The sequence below is a fragment of the Bos javanicus genome, chromosome 23 (assembly GCF_032452875.1).
Source record: "Bos javanicus breed banteng chromosome 23, ARS-OSU_banteng_1.0, whole genome shotgun sequence".
Taxonomy (NCBI): domain Eukaryota; kingdom Metazoa; phylum Chordata; class Mammalia; order Artiodactyla; family Bovidae; genus Bos; species Bos javanicus.
In genome coordinates, this window is record NC_083890.1 from 48,151,145 (window position 1) to 48,171,234 (window position 20,090).

General features: G+C 43.7%; 1 protein-coding gene across 3 annotated transcripts; it reads right to left on the reverse strand.

Annotated features, from left to right (window-relative positions):
- Window positions 1-233: 233 nt before the first annotated feature.
- Window positions 234-18,927, reverse strand: SNRNP48 (small nuclear ribonucleoprotein U11/U12 subunit 48). 3 transcript variants are annotated; one of them, XM_061398918.1, is made up of 10 exons: window positions 18,719-18,927; window positions 15,408-15,521; window positions 15,089-15,149; window positions 14,199-14,273; window positions 9,507-9,695; window positions 8,951-9,072; window positions 7,300-7,388; window positions 6,829-6,993; window positions 2,865-2,934; window positions 234-2,562 (listed from the first exon to the last, which is right to left on the reverse strand). In XM_061398918.1, the coding sequence occupies exons 1-9, from the start codon at window positions 18,875-18,877 to the stop codon at window positions 2,886-2,888; spliced, it is 1,023 nt and encodes a 340-aa protein (XP_061254902.1). In that variant the 5' UTR covers window positions 18,878-18,927; the 3' UTR covers window positions 234-2,562; window positions 2,865-2,885. The 3 variants fall into 3 exon arrangements, with proteins under 3 accessions (XP_061254902.1, XP_061254901.1, XP_061254900.1); XM_061398917.1 differs by having other exon boundaries at window positions 234-2,572; XM_061398916.1 differs by having other exon boundaries at window positions 1,856-2,934.
- Between the last annotated feature and the right edge of the window lie 1,163 nt (window positions 18,928-20,090).

A 20,090-nucleotide genomic window follows, 5' to 3' on the forward strand; every position in this document is an offset into this window, starting at 1 on the left:
AGATCCTTTGGAGTAGGAAATGGCAATCCACTCCAGTATTCTTGCCTGGAGAATTTCATAGACAGAAGGACCTGGCAGGATTATAGACCACGGGCTGCAGAGTCAGACACGACTGAGCCCATGGCACTATTAAGCTACCTATGGTTTAACGGATCGGATGACCACCCTCGGCTTCAGTGTCTCTTCATTTGAATCTTTAATTTTGCTCAGCAAGATGCATCATTTTCAGCATGCAGGTCTTACACGTTTTATTAAATTTCTTCATAATCTCCCTGGTTGTCCAGTGGTTAAGACACTATGCTTCCAACTGCAGGGAGTGTGCATTTCAAAGAATTTACCCATTTCATCTAAATTGTTGAATTTACTGGTATATTGTTCATATTTCCTTTTCATCATTTTAAAAGTCTGTAGAATCTATAGCAACATCTCCACATTCATTCTTGGTATCAGTAACTTGTCTTCCCCCCACCTCCTCCTGGCTAGATCCTTCAGCCTAGAGGCTTATCAAGTTTATTCATCTTTCTGAAAAACCAGCTTTTCTTTCTTTCTGTATTGCTTTTCAGTTTTCTATTTCATTAATTTATGCTCCTGTTATCTTCCTTCTGCTTCATTTGGCCTTGATTCAATTTTTTTCTATTTAAGTTTATTCAAGAAGAAATAGATACTTGAAATAGATTCATTTCGTTAAATTCATAGATAAAACTTTCCCACAAAGAAAACTCTAGTTCCAAATGGCTTCACTTATAAATTCTACCGAACACCGAAGAAGGAATGATACCAATTTTTCACAGTCCCAGATAAGAGAAAAAGAAGTTTCCCAGCCATCATTATCTTGATACTAAAACCAAAGACAAGTAGACTATACAGATACACCTCATGAACAGTCACCTGAACAAAAACTTGGCAGTTTCTTGCACACAAGTGAATCTAGCGATCCATTAAAGCACGCACACCATCCTATTTTTCCCGTCCCACCTCCCCCACTCCTTCCCCCTCTCACACTAAAAGCCCAAGTACATCTTTCAGTTTTACTCTTTAGTAAACTGTCTTCCAGTTAGTAAAGTCACTGAAATCATAACAAACATTATAAACTGTTATATTACATGAAACTTGATCAAATGGATCTGACCTACAAAAGTAGAAATTTCATACAGCTCAAAATTATGTCAACTCCAAAGTCTTTGAAGACTTTTAAATGTGAATTTTGCACTTGGAAATTACCTACAATGGCACTAACAGGGCTTCATACTGCTAAGGTGATTCCCTCCTTATAAATCAGTGCTTCTTCCATACATTGGCCCAGCAGCCAATCGGATCTAGATACAGTCGACCTTCCTGGCGTTGTCCATTACAGACTCAAATGATCAAGGTTTTATTTCTATGTGGAATTCACTGGGGAATCTTTAACTTGGGTTCCCCGGATTCAAGACACCGCTCTTCATGTACAAGGTTTAACATTTCAGGCCAAACTTTCACCTGAACGATCCAGTGTACAGCACAATATGAGGACAGGCTGCGGCTGCTGCTAAGTCGCTTCAGTCGTGTGACACAGCTCAGACCAACCTGTACAGACGCAGCCAGAAGTGTGCAGGAGCGTTCCGTTTACATGGATCCTGGGAAAGACGTTTCTCATCAACAGCAACAAAAACCAGAGCCGAGTCTGTCTAGGGCTGCTGGTGGAGAAACTGGGAAAAGGGCTCTGAGGGAACCTGAGGGAGACAAACGTTCTCTATTTTGACTGAGATGAAGGTTACATGGAGGCGGGGCATAAGTCTATCAAAACTTAATGAAATGTACACTTAAAGTGAATGAATTTCATTATATGTAAACAGTTCCTTAATAAAGCTGATTTACAAAAAAAAAGGACAGTTATTTTTAATTAACAAGTGAAACACAAATACTACATTATTAAAAAATTAACATGAATAATTAAAATTGTGGATAAAGCTAAACTTCCCTCTGACCACCTTCCAATCCTGGTTCCCATCCTTTCTCCCATCTATACCTCCTCCCCCAAGTAACCACTGTCGAGTTTGAAAGTTCTTCTGAACCTTTAAAAATATATTTACATACATATAGGGTGGCCAGATGGTAAAAATATCTGCCTGCCAATGCAGGAGATCCGGGTTCAATCCCTTGGCCGAGAAGTTCCCCTGGAGAAGGGAACGGCAACCCACTCCAGTATTCTTGCCTGGAGAATCCCCATGGACAGAGGAGTCTGGTGGGCTTCAAACCACAGGGTCACAAAAGAGTCAGACACAAATGAGTGACTAATATACATGTAAGAAGTCACAGAAACGTGCACTGCTGTTCTTTACACAGATGGAACTTGGATGTGTTTCTGAAACTTGCTTTTCTTCATTTAGCATCATGTCTCTTAGATCTATTCATGATAATACAGTTTAAAAAACTCTCTTCAAGTCTGATATGCTGCTCTATCACGAGTCTGCCCTTCCTCTTCTGATGCGTATTTGGGTTCTCTTCTCTGCTACAGTTCACCAGTCGTTACCCCCGAGGGGGCCACAGGTGGTGCTCCAGGGCTTGTTTGGCCTTATCTGTAAGCTTTAATTTTCTACAGTAAGAATGCATTTATTTATTAGTTACACAGCTTAAATACACACTTTAAAGAATATTTTGATATATAAATTATACAAAAAAAAAAAAGACAATGAAACACAATCAGCAACAAAAGGCGATCAACTAGGAAGACGAAGCCCTAGAGCATCATCATGTACTCATGCTGTGAGAAGTGTTTATTGAAAAATAATGATATGAGCACTGAACGGCCAACAAGCACATGCTCCTACTGAAAGCAATGACGCCAGACACCAGCGTGCTGGTCACCCGGGCCCAGGCCTAATTACCGTGTGCACAGACACTCCGCTTTACATTTTTTGCTTTCTTCTTTTGTGACTGTGATGTCTTTCCCCATCCCTGAAACGAAAGAGGTGAAAAAACATGACCAAAGCTTTAAAATAATAGTTCACAGCAATGTATTTACATCAGATATAAACCAGAGCAAGTTAAAACATGCATTTAAAACAGAACAGTTTTTGGGTTTTTTTTTAAAAGAGTAAAGCAAAAAAAGCATCACTAAAAATACAGGACAAAACTGAGATGAGGATACAGGAAATGGATTTTTTTAAAGCTGTGCTTTAAAATATATGTACAAGGTGGATGACCTTACAGTTCACTTCAAACAGGACTCTGGAGTCACAGGAGGAACTCAGAGCTCTGAGCTCCGTATCCCGGCTCCCAGCTCAGCTCCCTGCAGGTCATCCCACCTCAGGGTGGGTCTCAAAGAGTACTTCCTGCTGACACTCAACTTATCCTCACTAAAGGAAATCATCCATGTTTAGGTTTTGAGACTATTGGCTTTACAAATAGCTGTGAAAAGAAGAGAAGCGAAAAGCAAAGGAGAAAAGGAAAGATATAAACATCTGAATGCAGAGTTCCAAAGAATAGCAAGAGGAGATAAGAAAGCCTTCCTCAGCGATCAATGCAAAGAAACAGAGGAAAACAACAGAATGGGAAAGACCAGGGTCTTCAAGAAAATCAGAGATACCAAAGGAACATTTCATGCAAAGATGAGCTCAATAAAGGACAGAAATGGTATGGACCTAACAGAAGCAGAAGATATTAAGAAGAGATGGCAAGAATACACAGAAGAACTGTATAAAAAAGATCTTCACGACCCAGATAATCACGATGGTGTGATCACTGACCTAGAGCCAGACATCCTGGAATGTGAAGTCAAGTGGGCCTTAGAAAGCATCACTACGAACAAAGCTAGTGGAGGTGATGGAATTCCAGTTGAGCTATTTCAAATCCTGAAAGATGATGCTGTGAAAGTGCTGCACTCAATATGCCAGCAAATTTGGAAAACTCAGCAGTGGCCACAGGACTGGAAAAGGTCAGTTTTCATTCAATCCCAAAGAAAGGCAATGCCGAGGAATGCTCAAACTATCGCACAATTGCACTCATCTCACGCGCTAGTAAAGTAATGCTCAAAATTCTCCAAGCCAGGCTTCAGCAATATGTGAACTGTGAACTTCCTGATGTTCAAGCTGGTTTTAGAAAAGGCAGAGGAACCAGAGATCAAATTGCCAACATCCGCTGGATATCGAAAAAGCAAGAGAGTTCCAGAAAAACATCTATTTCTGCTTTATTGACTATGCCAAAGCCTTTGACTGTGTGGATCACAAGAAACTGTGGAAAATTCTGAAAGAGATGGGAATACCAGACCACCTGACCTGCCTCTTGAGAAATCTGTATGCAGGTCAGGAAGCAACAGTTAGAACTGGACATGGAACAAGAGACTGGTTCCAAATAGGAAAAGGAGTACATCAAGGCTGTATATTGTCACCCTGTTTATTTAACTTATATGCAGAGTACATCATGAGAAACGCTGGACTGGAAGAAGCACAAGCTGGAATCAAGATTGCCGGGAGAAGATCAATAACCTCAGATATGCAGATGATACCACCCTCATGGCAGAAAGTGAAGAGGAACTCAAAAGCCTCTTGATGAAAGTGAAAGTGGAGAGTGAAAAAGTTGGCTTAAAGCTCAACATTCAGAAAACAAAGATCATGGCATCTGGTCCCATCACTTCATGGGAAATAGATGGGGAAACAGTGGAAACAGTGTCAGACTTTATTTTTCTGGGCTCCAAAATCACTGCAGATGGTGACTGCAGCCATGAAATTAAAAGACGCTTACTCCTTGGAAGGAAAGTTATGACCAACCTAGATAGCATATTCAAAAGCAGAGACATTACTTTGCCAACAGAGGTCTGTCTAGTCAAGGCTACGGTTTTTCCTGTGGTCATGTATGGATGTGAGAGTTGGACTGTGAAGAAAGCTGAGCACCGAAGAATTGATGTTTTTGAACTGTGGTGTCGGAGAAGACTCTTGAGAGTCCCTTGGACTGCAAGGAGATCCAACCAGTCCATTCTGAAGATCAGCCCTGGGATTTCTTTGGAAGGAATGATGCTAAAGTTGAAACTCCAGTACTTTGGCCACCTCATGCGAAGAGTTGACTCATTGGAAAAGACTGTGATGCTGGGAGGGATTGGGGGCAGGAGGAGAAGGGGACGACAGAGGATGAGATGGCTGGATGGCATCACTGACTTGATGGATATGAGTCTGAGTGAACTCTGGGAGTTGGTGATGGACAGGGAGGCCTGGCGTGCTGCGATTCATGGGGTCGCGAAGAGTTGGACATGACTGAGCGACTGATCTGATCTGAACGTGTATCAGTCAACAGGGACTGATTGGACATGTCAAAAATTACTTAAGAGGAGGAAGAACTAAGAAACCAGAAAAAGCACAATTTTCTTTAATTAATCAAGAGTTGATGTGTACGCAATGACCAGAGGTTATCCTTCAGTAAATGAATCAAAAGGGACTACCAAGAAACTACTTCACATTTTGAACTCATAGCTAGCTTTAAACCTACGAATTGAATGATAACAAGATGAGCAGAATTATTCAACCAATAAGCCTGATTCCTGATCACCACTGATCCTGAAGAGATACCACTTAAGATCTTACTTTTAGACAAGCACTGTGCAAATGACACTAAACAAGACACGGACCTGCCTGCAACGAGCTCAGTCCAGTACGGAGAAAAATAACTTAAGGTCAATGAAACGCAGGTGCTGGGCAGAGTGGCAACAAGATGGGGAAAAAAAGGCTTCGCGGAAATGACGAAGCTGCATCTTAAAGGCTGAGGAGGAGTTTAAAAGAACAAAGGGGCAGCAGAACAGGAGGTGGAAAGGCACGGATGAGGCACGGCGGGGACGAGGAACAGTGCGTGGCCCGGGCTGGCTAGGGCAGACGCTATGGAATCAAGGGGTGTGGGCAAAACACAGAGTGGAGGGCCGAGTGCCCTGCTCCCGGAGGCCTCGAGAGCTGCTGTAAACCACGAGCATTCGGCTGCTGAAAGGCCCTGAGAGGTGAAGGCTCACTCCAGCAGCTGGGGAGGGACAGGTCCACACACACCAGCATAGAGACAGAACAACCAGGAAAACTCCCAGAGGACAGAGCTCAGGGCGGAGGAGCAGGGAGCGTGAGAGGGGCCCCGTCACGCAGGACCGATGACAGCCAGCCCAGACGGCGAGGAGTGAGGCAGCGGCTAGCAAGCTCTCGAGTTCTGGCTTAGGAGGATGGATGCCGGTCATCGCCAACCAGGACAGACGCGTGGGGGCAGGTGAGCAGAGCGGAAAACAGATGAATCCAGGGGCAGACCTGGCCAAGCTAAGGTCCACAGAGTGATTCGTGTGTCCACTAAGCGGCTGGGACACACGAACAGGCCTCCGCCAACCTGCATTATCTCAGTATCACTTTATATCTCCCCACTGATCAAACCTCTATCAGGAATCCCAACAAGGGCCGAGCTGAGTGCCATAAAGCCTGGGCCTTCCTCTGACTCAGTAACACCCTTTATCTGAGGGATTAGCAAGAGAAGGAAAGAACGATGACAGGAAAACAGGAAGGGAGGGGCAGATACTGAGGGACGGAAGGAAGACCCAGGCAAACACCTCTGCAACGCAGCCACCCTTCTGCCCAGACATTCCTTTCCTGTGTCTTGCTGAGAAGCAGTTAATGACAAAGGGAAACCAGGTCCCAGCAGGCGGACCGAGCCACGCCCGCAGAGCTGTGGACAGCCGCCCTGCAACGGGACACACGTGAAGGACCCTCACAGGCTGTTTGCTCCCGGACCTCGCGGTGCTCACACTCCATCTTCTCGACATGGCCTGTGACGGAAGGACTGTCCATGTGTCAGAAGCAAACAGCTCGGCAACAAACGACGCCCCACCGGGCTTACCTCTCCTTCCTTCTCCGGGAGTCCCAACCTCTGTCCTTGTCCTTATTTCTTTTCCGCCTGTGTGGGCTCCGACTTCGGTCCCGTCTATGCCGTGAACACTCGCCGTCCAGATGGCTCCCCCCGGAATGCCTCGAGTCCACTGAGGCCGACCGTCTTTCTTCGCTCCTGAGACAGAAAGAATGGTCGTCAACTAGTTTCAACCACTGGTCTCCACGACAGACCAGCCTCGAGCCCAACATTCTATAGCAGAGACCAAGTAAATATGCATAATCTTGCACTCCAGTAAGAGGACAGGCAAAGAAACACAGCTCTGCATGGTATGTTTTACGACTGTGGAAACAGGAAGAGGAAGAAGCCTCTGGATGAATCACAGTGTGCTGTGACTGGTCTTGGAGGTGCTCGGACCCAGCTGGACAGTGACAGTCAACAGACTCGACAGAGGACCGCTTCCACCGAGACACGACGACATACCTGTCCGCCCCATCTGCCTCCTTCTCCTGCTCCTCCTGCCAGTGGCTGCTCAGCTCCTCCATATGCACGTTGATCACGTCCCGGATCACCTGCGGGCGGGGGGGAACCAACTGCCAGGTAAGAAAGCTGCTTGAGAAACGAGCAGACGGTACTGCTCGCGATCAGTTAAACATTTCCAGAGAGCTACGATACGGCGGACTGTGGGAGGTGTGGAGTCTAGGAAACACAAACAGGCAACACAGTGAGGATTCAGGGGCACACGATGATGACACGTGTTAACTCAGCCTGAAGAGTTTAGAAATCACGCGCAGAAAGACAAGAGTGCACACGCAGGAAGGGGGCACGAGTCAACCCTGGGTGATCTGGGAGAAGGACACACACGAGCGAGTCCTGTGTCCTGTCTGCAGTAGCGCAACTCATCTGTACGTTGGAGGCCACTGAGATACGATAAACCACTAAAAGGGTGGGAAACATGGACGTTTTTACAGATGAAAGACATCCGGGACCTGCTCCCAGACCACCGACTGCTGGGGCAGGAGGAGAGTGGGAGTGAGTGGGTGTAAAATAAACAGAGATCATATGCAGATAACGGGCTTCCTTGGTGGCTCAGTGGTAAAGAATCCACCTACCAGTGCAGGAGATGGGGTTCACTCCTTGGGTCGGGAAGATACCCTGGAGGAGGAATCCAGTATCCTTGCCTGGGAAACCCCATGGACAGAGGAGCCTGGTGGGGCACAGGTCATGGGGTGGAAGAGTCAGGGACACAACTTAGCAATTAAATCACGGATTAATGCACTTAACGGAGAAGGCAATGGCACCCCACTCCAGTACTCTTGCCTGGAAAATCCCATGGACGGAGGAGCCTGGTAGGCTGCAGTCCATGGGGTTGCGAAGAGTTGGATACAACTGAGCAACTTCACTTTCACTTTTCACTTTCATGCACTGGAGAAAGAAATGGCAACCCACTCCAGTGTTCTTGCCTAGAGAATCCCAGGGACGGGGGAGCCTGGTGGCCTGCCATCTATGGAGTCACACAGAGTCGGACACGACTGAAGCGACTTAGCAGCAGTAGCAGCAACACACTTAAATTTTATTATATACATAATACTGTAAGTTACAAATAATTTATACCAAAACACTTCTTAAGCCCAAATGTTTAGTAGAGTACATAAAAGGACTAAGTTTCTGCCAAAAAAAGCTATTTATTAAAAATTCCTTCGTCCATAAGCATTATTTCCATTACATCTCACGATAACCCTGCAAAAATGAAAAAAATCTCAATCTTAAAAAGCTCAAATCATTTGCCCAGGTCAAACAGACAGTAATAAATTACAGAATCAAAACTCAAGCCTGGGTCTGTCTACAGCCCAAATCTATGTTCTCATCATGATGCAGTATCACTTTCTCAAAAGCAGTATTTTTGTAAGACTGTACAACCTCTTTACGTAAGGTCTTTGTACCCTGGAGAGCCTTTGCCTGGTGAAGGCTGGGTCTGAATGTGATGGAGCAGATACAAATCAGACGTGACCACAGTGGAGCCTCGTCCTCTCAGAAAACCTCTTGGCAACTGTGGAAACCACGGGACAGGCAATGACTGCGTACGGGAAACCTGTGTGTTCAACAAGGCTGTACACAATCATGCAGAACTTACCTCGGTGTATGACTTCTTGGTTATGTGAACGTTCTTAGCTCTATAGGACTGGCGTCTTCTTTTGTAATCTCTCACTTCTGCCAGGATTTCAAGGTAAGATTTTGGACTTTTTCGACTATTATCTAATAAAAGAACAAAATGAAATTATTACATCATCAGAAACTCTAAATTCTTATGAATTAGAGGGAAGGAACACCATAATCATCTGATATTTTATATTTTAATGTAGCACTTCAAATATTTTATGTTGTATAAATGGACTATTTTATATCATTCCTTTTCTCTAGCCATTAGTTGAACATAAAGAGTGTTTTAAGTACAGAGATTAAAGTAACAGCCCAGTTCTAAGTAACATTCTTACGGAAAAAAGGTATGCTTGGTGTAACAATCAGAGAACAAAATTTCAAGTACTAAGTAAACACCTGAACATATGTTAATATCAGATGATACAAAACCATTCTATTCCAACTCAAAATGGCCTGACAAATCATCTTAATAACACTTAAAGGACGAAATGACAATTAAGAAATAGAAAACTAAGATATTCATCTCAAACCTTGATTGACTTTGGCAGCCAAGTCTACAAAGAGATCGCTGTCATTTTCGATAATTTGAGAATCTGAGCGTTTTTTCTTTGTTTCCTCGACTACAAAATCGTAGAGGGCAAGACGATCGGCTTGAGTGAGATCACAAACAAACCGTTTGTGATTCAGAGGAACTTCAATAGGCAATGAAGAATACAGCCCTAGAGTAAAAATAAGATCACAAGGATAAATAATACATGAAGCTCTGGATTTACGACCCACGATACTCACCTTTAAACGTGCACGGTAACAATGTGACGTTTAATTAACACAAACCATTTGTTTTCGTAGCAGTCCCTGAACATGCAGAACAGCCACCTGTGTGCTAATGGCCAACACTGACTCTATCCCGAATGCTGCATCCACAGAAAGGGCGGACGTGGGTGTGGGCTATTCCCCCCAACAGTGTTAGGACAGATCCCATGAAGGCAACAGTAATAACCATAAGACAATTTGCCCATTGGGGAAAAAAAAAAAAACTTTTAAAAGGTTCCCCATACTGTAAAAGTAGATATGAATTTTCTCTATATACGCTTTTCCGCACAAAAGGTGAAGGAAAATGATTTTAATAGGAAATACACATTACAGCCCCCTTGAAAATAAAATATAGAAATACAAAAAATGTGTTAAAAACATATTTATGAGACACCAAGCGATATGGTTCAGTCAAAATATATCCCATTTGGGCAATGACTTAGAGCTACGGACCAAGGAGCAGAAATCCCAAACTTCCTCAGATCAGAGACAGACACACTGAGACTAAAACTTCTTTTAATTTTCAGCAGCAGCAGCAGGCTGGCTTCACCGAACTGAAGAAAGTTGTCAACAGCAAGTGCCCCATCCCCCCAAATCACAGAACTTTCTATAATCTGCTCATTAATGAAAAAAAGTAAATACAATACCTTGATACGATGTATTAAACATTGAAGAAAAGTTTTGAGATTCAAATTTTCTCAAAGAAATAAAAAATTACTGTAACTGTAAATAAAGCAATTTAAAAAGATTCTTTCTAGACTTCATTATCCATGAATGCAAACAAAGAACACCAGCTACTAAAGGAATCCTTTTAATGTTTGCCAGGTCACCCTAAAGTCATCACTCAGGTTCACAGGGCAATATATAACCAGTAGCTCTTCTCAGATACTTACGAAGTGGCAAAGCAAGAATTCACACTCGAGCCCACCATGAACTAAGGGTGACGCGCGAGAAGAGGGACGACGTCACAGGCTCTAAGTTACCAGGAGAGCTACACTGAACCGGGGGCGTGCAGTAACAGCGATGGGTGACGATCTTACTAGTAAGAGGTTCTGAATTAGCGGGCAGGAAGGGTTCCCCACTGTCAATCCCTCCTACTCTAATTCTGGCAAACACGAGGAAAAGCCCCTCTATGCAGCCAGACTTTGAACACTTCATTTAGTAATACAAAAGTGAGTTATCTTTGATAAACCTAATTTATATGATTATAGGCTACATATTTTGGAAGAAAAACAAAGATGAAAAGAACACTGATGTATTTTAAAACACGTTGCACACAAACCTTTGCCTGTTCTTTGTAAGCAAAGCAGTGTAACTTCCTCCTTAAAATATTTTGGAGTTTTCTTTATTCATCTTAAAATTTCTGTCTGGTCAAGACTGATACTTAAAGTCTTTGAAATTCAACTAAAATTCCAAGTCAACACTATAATGTTTTGACAGTGATTAAGATAAAGTTTAGAAATTTGAATGATACTTTTAAAAGGATATCATTTGCAAAAAGGATACTGCATATCTTTAAATAAGGAGTACATTCAGGTTCCTAATTCCTCTTTATACTCACCCCAATTACTGAAAAAGAAAAAGTACAGGAAAAGTTAAACAACAAACGGCATTCAAATCATTCAGAACATAGATATTTCTGACAAAAGAAAAAAATAAAGAAGCTCACATTTCCACAAAACGTAAAAAGTTCAGATGAAGTTTCTATAAGATTTGGAGATCTATCTGAATGAGCTGTCGTCATACTAACTGTGACCCTCTATGTACTTTTTTAAGAATAGTTTTTAAAAATTGCCATAAAATAGACACAACGTGGAATCTGCCATCTGACCCATTTTGGGTGGAGAGCTCGGCGGCAGTCAGCACACCCTTCCTATTCGCACCGTCAGTTCTGCCCACCGCCAGAACTCTGCCATCACCCCAGACTGAAACTCCACTCTACTTTCTCGGTAACTGGAACTCTCATTCTTCCGTTAGTCCTGGTGGCCATCACATGCCATCTCACATGTGCGAAATACAATATTAAATATCAATAATGTTAACATTAAATAACGATATATTTAACAGTATTAAATATTAACTTGTGTCGAAGATACGGATTCAGAATCTTGTGAAGAATTCATACTAAGTCAATTTCCTAACATGAGACGCAGAAATGAGGCTGTTATAGATAAAATGATCCGCTGAAGTCTCACAAGTGGGAGAAAAAGATCAGGGTTAGAACCGTCATCTCCATCTCTTTAGGATGCTTTAGCCCGATAACTCATGTTCAAATCATGGCCACCAGCCACACAGATGTCATGAAATTCAAGTACAGCGACTTGAATTTTTAATATTGAAGGAAAAAGATCATCAAATATAAAATGACTGTTTATTCCAACATAACTACATCTGAAAGTAAATAGGTAGATCTAATGCCTGTTCAAGCTTTGACAAAGATTAACAGGTTGAGAATTCTATACCTTGAGTTTGGGCCTGATATGACCAATGAAATGAAAATATAAGAAACTTAAAATTTAGTACATAACCAACAAAATATTAATTATATGGAAAATGTAAAGCTGCTCATGTTAGTCATTCCTTCAAAGTAAACATCAATGAGATATTAAAGAGATTTTTGTCCTGGGGTAAAAAGTTTTAAATGTGTAAGACATAAGTGGGCCACAAAAAATCATCTCTATTGAGAAATTGCAGAGCTGTACATAAAATGAAAAAAAGTTTTAAAAAGAGGATTACAGATGATATAACAAGTTGTCCTTAACAATTAATTAAATATTAAGACAGTACAAAAATCCAAAATCAAAGTTCCTTTTATCTACTGAAAGAACTATTCATTTAAAGTAACTGTTTGCTTTTGTAAAGAACCAAATTCAAAGTTCAAATCCACAAAATTCAGAGCTAGGTTTTCAATCCAGCTTATATTAAAGCACAAAAGTGTTAACTCACTTCTGTGTTCCTCTATTTCTTCACCTAATATGGAAGAGAAAATACTTGTCTAACCTATCACAACTATGATGTCAAAGAGAAATGAAATACACAAGAGCGCTTTGGAAAAAAAAAACAAAACAAAAAGAATCTCTTCTAAAATAGCAAAGTATTGAGGAACTTTAGAACAAACACCCCAAAATTTCTTTCATCACCTCTGCTGGACAGGGTTTATTTCCTTATCTGAAAAAAACAGATGCTGGAGTAGATAAAATAAATTCAGTAAATCTCACTAGCTAAGATCAAATAAAGTTAAAACTAGTAACTTCTCCCAAAACACACAAATAAAATCCTCTACTTTTTAACTGGGTCTTAACTGAATAATGGCCAAAAAAGGCTTAACTGACCACAGCTCAGTATCTCTTTGAGTTAGATGAGAGTCAAACATCCCTCTCAAAGAGTAACACCTGGAACTACATGGATCCTTCAAAACAGCAAACACAGGAAACATGCTTCTGGCTGCTACCAACACACTGAGACTAACAGACTTCCTCCCTCCAAAGCCACAATGCCATAGAGGGAGAAACTGAGCCCAGATACTGGCTTACAACAACAGGGTCATGACCTTAAACATAAACAAGGAAGAAAAAGGTTAGGTACTCAGAGAAAGGTACCTTCAGAAAGCTCAAAGACAACTGAGAACCTTTATCAAAGGAGCCAGTCAGGGTTTGGCTGGATGTTCTACCTAGAGTCAGAAATCTATTAATTCCATTTACCCATTTACTTCTATGATTTTGAAGGATGAAGTTCTTCCAATTTCCTAAAAGCTGAAACTTAAAATTCTAAGCTTGTCTCTGCTAAAGTGAAGTCCTAGGTAGCATCTCTTACCCCAGCTTCCAAAGCTGGGCACCAGGTACCCACAACCCTCTGAAATTGTACATCTAACACTGTCCGTGCTTCACTACGAGGGGCAGGGACGGGGCTGGGTCTTCCTCAGCCTGAGCCTTTCCTCTCATGTTGCACTTCAACATCCTTACATGTAACATCGGGCTAATTCTCGAGAGGGGCTCCCCAGGTGGCTCGGTGGAAAAAAATCTGCCTGCAATGCAGGAGGTGGGGATTCAATGCCTGGGTCGGGAAGATCCGCTGGAGAAGCAAATGGAAACCCACTCCAGGATTCTTGCCTGGGAAATCTCATGGACAGAGGAGCCTGGCAGGCCAGAATCCATGCAGTCTCAAAGAACCAGACACGACTAAGCAACTAAACAGTAACAACAATAATAGTGCTCATGAGAGCGGAAATCTCAGGGTGAGACAGTCTACTCAGGGCATTTATTTGACACCAAATACTTAGTCTAATGTCAGATGGAAAGCTTAACCTATTCCACATAACTGTTTTCACAAGATTTCTCTTGAAAATTAGTGATATGCGCTACGGAAGAAAAACAGTCTAACTAATTAGCTCAAACTATGATGCCACTTACTTTGATTATAATAATCACCATCATTTCCAACTGCAGCTCTGGCTTGTTTAATTATCTGGAATTGTGAGTCCTTATCTGTCAAAAAAAAAAAATCCATAAACACAACATGAATCATCAGTGTCCACAATGGAATTATTAACTAGGTTCCAATAATCCAAGCTCTCTGGGCATACTGAGAAACATTCCAGAATCTTAAAACCCACGTTGCTGCTGTGGTCATCTGAATGCAGAATTCTTTCTGATCCACCAGAATCCAATAAGTAACCAGACTTTGAGCAGTTCAGAAAACACTATTAATATAATCAAGCACGCAGCAGTTGCGGCCGCAAATTTTAGCAACCAGTGTAATATCTAACATTTCATGAATCCCAGCTAAGTGTCAGGCAGTATGATAACCATATTACATATGTGATATTTAATCCTCCTTACAGGTGTTATTAGCATCATTCCTATTTTACAAAGAAATCTAGGCAAAAAAATCGGTTAATTACCTTACTGAAAGCCACACAACTATTAGTGACAGAATTAGTTAAATGAGGCATTCTGATTCCAGAGCCCAAGATTTTAATCTCTGTGTAATCGGTGAACACTCAGAACACATTTCCATCCTTGGCTCTATCTTCAACGTATGTGTGTGGCCAGGTTTTGTTATAACCAAGAAGGCAGGCGTGTGCCCTATTGTAGGATGCTCTAGAGGATTTCTGGTGTGCATTATAAACCTGGTCTCTAAATCTCAGATTGAGTAAACCAGTGTCACTGTAAGCAATACCTTTCTTAATCAATCATCAGGATACTTACAAAGCCCACTCTTCTGATAATTCAAAAATGAATATAAATACCTATACACATACAGCTTCACTAAGACATTTAAAAATTATAATAATACTTACTCAAAGTAATTGAAGGTACGTTCGCATTCTCATAGAAAAAGTCAGAATTATACATTATATCCTAAATGGTAAAAAAAAATAAATAAACAAATTTTAATGTCCTTCAGTATCAGATGATTACTTTAATATTTGACATAAACCAACAATAGGTTTAGTATCATTTAAGCATTTCTTGCAATCATTTGCAAAACAAGGCAAATCCCACTGCACCTCACAAATGACTATTATTTTCTCAGAAAACCTCACACTACACCTTCCACACTGTGAGGATTTACTAACGCATGAACCACATGACATACACATGATAAATATACGGTACCTCTTCCTCTTTGGTGTAGCCCAGTTTCCTCAATCTACAAGACATCATGTGCTTTGCTAAAGACGATCTAGGCATGTGGTGATTGGAATCATACGGGCATATCGCAACTTCATCCTATAAAGATCAAACAGAAGCAAAGGAAAAGGTACATCATTTTTCAAGAAATAACCATCCCAGTAAATGTTTTGCATCCTCTTCTGTAAGCCTCTCCACCCCACTTCCCATGTGAGTGTACGTACACGTTAAAAAACAACCTCCCTGGTTCTCTTTACCCCTTACAGCCTCTGTCCCGCTCCAACCCTTCAAAGCCCACCTCCTGAAAGATGTATGTACGCTCACTGCCTGGACAACCTCACCGACCATCTCCCCCTGAGGAACTCGGAGGTCCTTACCCATAATCCCCGCCCCTGCCCCAGTCCCTGCAGGACACTGTCCTCTCCATCCGAGGTGACAAGAGCCCCTGCCATCTGCTCCCTCTGCCTCCATTCTCCACACCACAGCTAGGGTGCATCCGAGGCCTGCCACTTAATGACCGTACGAATGTAGTCAAGGTCAGGAGCCTTCCTTTCTCTCAGTTTCTTCATCTGTAAAATGGGTCTAACAGCAGGACTACTCACACAGAGCTACGGTGAAGATTAAATTATACCTGAATTCATACACATAAAGCAATTCAGACAGGGCCTGGTAAATAGCACACATTCAATAAACATAAGCAGTTATAATTTTATTAAATTAAAATTTAGTTGCCTGAGCAACTAACACTTTGGCTTCAAGTACTTTCATGTCTCCCCCTACTGTTCTCATTAAAAAAAAAAAAAAAAAAAATATATATATATATATACACACACACACACATATAGATTCTTCAACACAGCTGTACAAGGACCTTTAAGCTCTGGCCCCCACCAGCCACCGTTCCCCTCTTCCCCCACATCCCAAGCTCTCTTAGCTATGCTTAACTTCCAAAGGTTTCCTGTTCTGTGCATAGCCTTATCTCTGGATTTCTACCCATGCTGTTGACGCTTTCTCTGTGCTGCACCTAGCTAATTTAGCTCCTTTCATCTGTCAGTTTAGAATTCACCTTACAAAGGAAGCTGTGGCCGTCCACCCCAGAGCCTACAATAACCCGCATGCCCTCCAGCCATCCTGACTCACCCTTCACAGACTTTTTCACACTGTAGCACACAGCGGCTACTCTCTGTATCCCCCTCACCACCAGCAGTCACTGGAGGGTAGAAACTGACTGCTGTGCACTCAGTTACAGGATGAAAGCACTCCAGCAGAGAAGTGAAGATTCACCGCCTTTCTGTACTGCACTGGTCTAGGAATTAGCAATGCCGCTTACCAGGATCTTTATGCCAGTCACTCTCCTGAATATCAGGTGTTGGTTTTGCAAACATGAGATGCACACCCACAACTGATTATCAGAATTTCATTTTATTTTTTAACTCCTGGCCACACCCCACAGCATGTGAAACCTTAGTCCCCTCACTAGAGACTGAACCCGCACCCCTGCACTGGAAGGCAGCCTTAACCACCGGACCACTGCAGAACTCCCAAGAATTTCGGAATTTTAGAGTGGAGTTGTAGAGAGGCAGCGAAGCAACGAGGCACACAAGACTCTCAGGGGTAGAATGCCTGGGTTCCCATCCTGACTACCACTTAACAGCAACGAGTCCTGGGACAAATGCTCACCTCTCTCGGTTCGTTTTCTCATCTGTAAAAGGTGGCTGAGGGGACCTACCTCATAGGGTCATTGTGAGTACTAAAGGAGGTAATGTACAGTAAGTGACATAAACAAAGAGCTATTTAACTGTTAATAAAAGAAATCTAAATTTACTACATTGCTGGGAGCACAGTGATGTGGAAAGGCCTGGGAGGCTACACTCAACGGAATTCACAGCTTCAATTATACCTCCAAACAATGAAAGGGTTTTTTAAAAAATCATAAACCCGTAAAGCATAGTAGGCCTCACGAAGGCCTCATGAAGTATGATGCCACATGAGCACTTCCTTTCATCTCATTAAAAACAACAGCAACTGAGGACTTGCCTGGTGGTCCCCGTGGTTAGGACTCTGTGCTCCCAATCTTCCCTGGTCGTCCCCGTGGCTAAGACTCTGCTCCCAATTCAGGGGGTCCGGGTTCGATCCCTGGCTTGGGAACTAGATCCCACAAGCTGCAACTAAGAGCTTGCGTGCCTCCAACTAAGGCCTGCCGCAGCCAAAGTAAATAATATGCATATTTTTAAAGATCACGATTGCTGACCCTAACACACTTGCCTATGTCTCTTCCTAAAGCAATCCTAACATCCGGGAGAGCTGCTGGTACCGAATCCTTCAACAGTCCTAGAACGCTGCCACCCCTGTCAGAGGTGCACCATCTCGTGGCAGAGGAAGGCGACCCGCAACTCCCCACTTCTCCAGACACAGAACCTGATTCAGTTCAGTCCAGTCACTCAGTCGTGTTCAATGCTTTGCCACCCCACGGACTGCAGCACACCAGGCCTTCCTGTCCATCACCCTCCCAGAGTTTACTCAAACTCATGTACACTGAGTCGGTGATGCCATCTAACCATCTCATCCTCTGTCATCCCCTTCTCCTGCCTTCAATCTTTCCCAGCATCAGGGTCTTTTCAAATGAATCAGTTCTTAGCATCAGGAGACCAAAGTACTGGAGCTTCAGCTTCAACACCAGTCCTTCCAATGAATTTTTAGGACTGATTTCCTTTAGGATGGACTTCTTGGGATCTCCTTGCAGTCCAAGGGACTCTCAAGAGTCTTCTCCAACACCACAGTTCAAAAGCATCAATTCTTCGGCACTGAGCTTTCTTTATTGTCCAACTCTCACATCCATAGATGACTACTGGAAAAACCATAGCTTTGACTAGAAGGACTTTTGTTGGCAAAGTAACTTCTCTGCTTTTTAACATGCTGTCCAGGTTGGTCATAGCTTTTCTTCCAAGGAGCAAGCGTCTTTTAATTTCATGGCTGCAGTCACTGTCTGCAGTGATTTTGGAGACCCCCAAAATAATGTCTGTCACTGTTTCTACTGTTTCCCATCAACTCCCCAGTTCTCCCGACCCCGCATCTGGTGCCAAGGCGGAATCCACGCGCGGAGGACACGGCAAGCCGCCAAGCAGCACCCCAGGCCTGCCCGCTTATCTCACTGCAGGCCCGCCGCGATTCCTCGGCTTCCCCGGGAGCGGTGCGAGCGACCGGGAGGCTACAGCCCCCGAGTCCCGCGCGCTCCCCCTCTTGGCCCTGCAGACGCCGCGCCCTGCCCGCCGCCGACGGCCCCGCGGTCCTCTCACCTCGGCCGCCGCCGCCTCCTCCCCGGGCTCCAGCCGGTCCAGGCTCCAGCCCAGCGACGCCGTCACCTCCTCCAGCGTCCGCCGGCAGCTCTCCACGAACTCGCTCAGCTCCTCCCGCAGCCGCCGTCGCTCTTCCACCGGGGGAAGCTCGGCCTCCATGGCCTCCACCCCCAGTGCCCGCTCCCGGAAGAAGCTGAGAGACTGCAGGCGGCGCGTGCGCACGCACGGGCTTCTGGGGCAGGGGCGGGGCCACTCTGCCACGTGACTGGAACCGCCAATAGGGAAACGGCCCGGGAAGTGGGGCGTTTGAGAGGTCTCTTCCGGTTTTTTCCTGAAGTGGCTGTTTTCACCCGCTTTCTGGATGTATTGGGCTTCCTTGGGGGCTCAGACGGTAAAGAATCCGCCTGCAGTGCGGGAGACCCAGGTTCGATCCCTGGGTCAGGAAGATCCCCTGCAGGAGGGCATGGCTGCCTTCTCCATATTCTTGCCTGGAGAATCCCATGGACAGAGGAGCCTGGCAGGCTACAGTCCATGGGGTGGCAAAGAGTCTGACAGGACTGAGTGACTTTCACTCACTCTGTATGCATTTACCCTTGGCCTTCTCCCAAAGGTGTTATCCAATCAATAATCCCACGTCCCCGCCATTAAAAAAAAAAAAAAAGGCTTATAGCAACAGGAAAGTTTAAAGAATTGTACAATGAGCATTCACGTAGCCATCCTCCGCTTATTAATTGCTAATACTTGGCCTATCTCCCACTCTCTCCATACACACGGTCCCGCACACTGATTCCCTGGTGGCTCAGGTGGTAAAGCGTCTGCCTGCAATGCGTGAGACCCAGGTTTCATCCCTGGGTCGGGAAGATACCCTGGAGAAGGAAATGGCACCCCACTCCAGTACTCTTGCCTGGAAAATTTCATGGACGGAAGAGCCTGGTAGGCTATAGTCCATGGAGTCGCAAAGAGTTGGACACGACTGAGCAACTTCACTTAGGCATCTCCTAAGAACAACTGAGGGAAATTTCCTAGCGGTCCAGTGATTAATAAGACGCTGGTGCTTCCACTGCAGAGGGCGGGGATTCCATCTTTGGTTGGGGAATTAAGACCCCCCCTGTATGCCAGCATGGTCAACAAAAGAGTCCGAAATGCAGTACTTGGATGCAATCTCAAAAACGAGAGAATGATCTCTGTTTCTTTCCAAGGCAAACCATTCAATATCACGGTAATCCAAGCCTATGCCCCAACCAATAACGCTGAAGAAGCTGAAGTTGAATGGCTCTATGAAGACCTACAAGACCTTTTAGACCTAACACCCAAAAAAGATGTCCTTTTCATTATAGGGGACTGGAATGCAAAAGTAGGAAGTCAAGAAACA

Excerpts from the sequence above, each read along its gene's own strand:
- SNRNP48 (XM_061398918.1), bottom strand. The coding sequence starts at position 18,877 with ATGGAGGCCGAGCTTCCCCCGGTGGAAGAGCGACGGCGGCTGCGGGAG. Across the intron at positions 15,522-18,718 it reads AGGAGGCGGCGGCGGCCGAG|GATGAAGTTGCGATATGCCC; the intron begins GTGAGAGGACCG and ends TGATCTTTATAG. Across the intron at positions 9,073-9,506 it reads GGCTGCCAAAGTCAATCAAG|ATAATAGTCGAAAAAGTCCA; the intron begins GTTTGAGATGAA and ends TTCTTTTATTAG.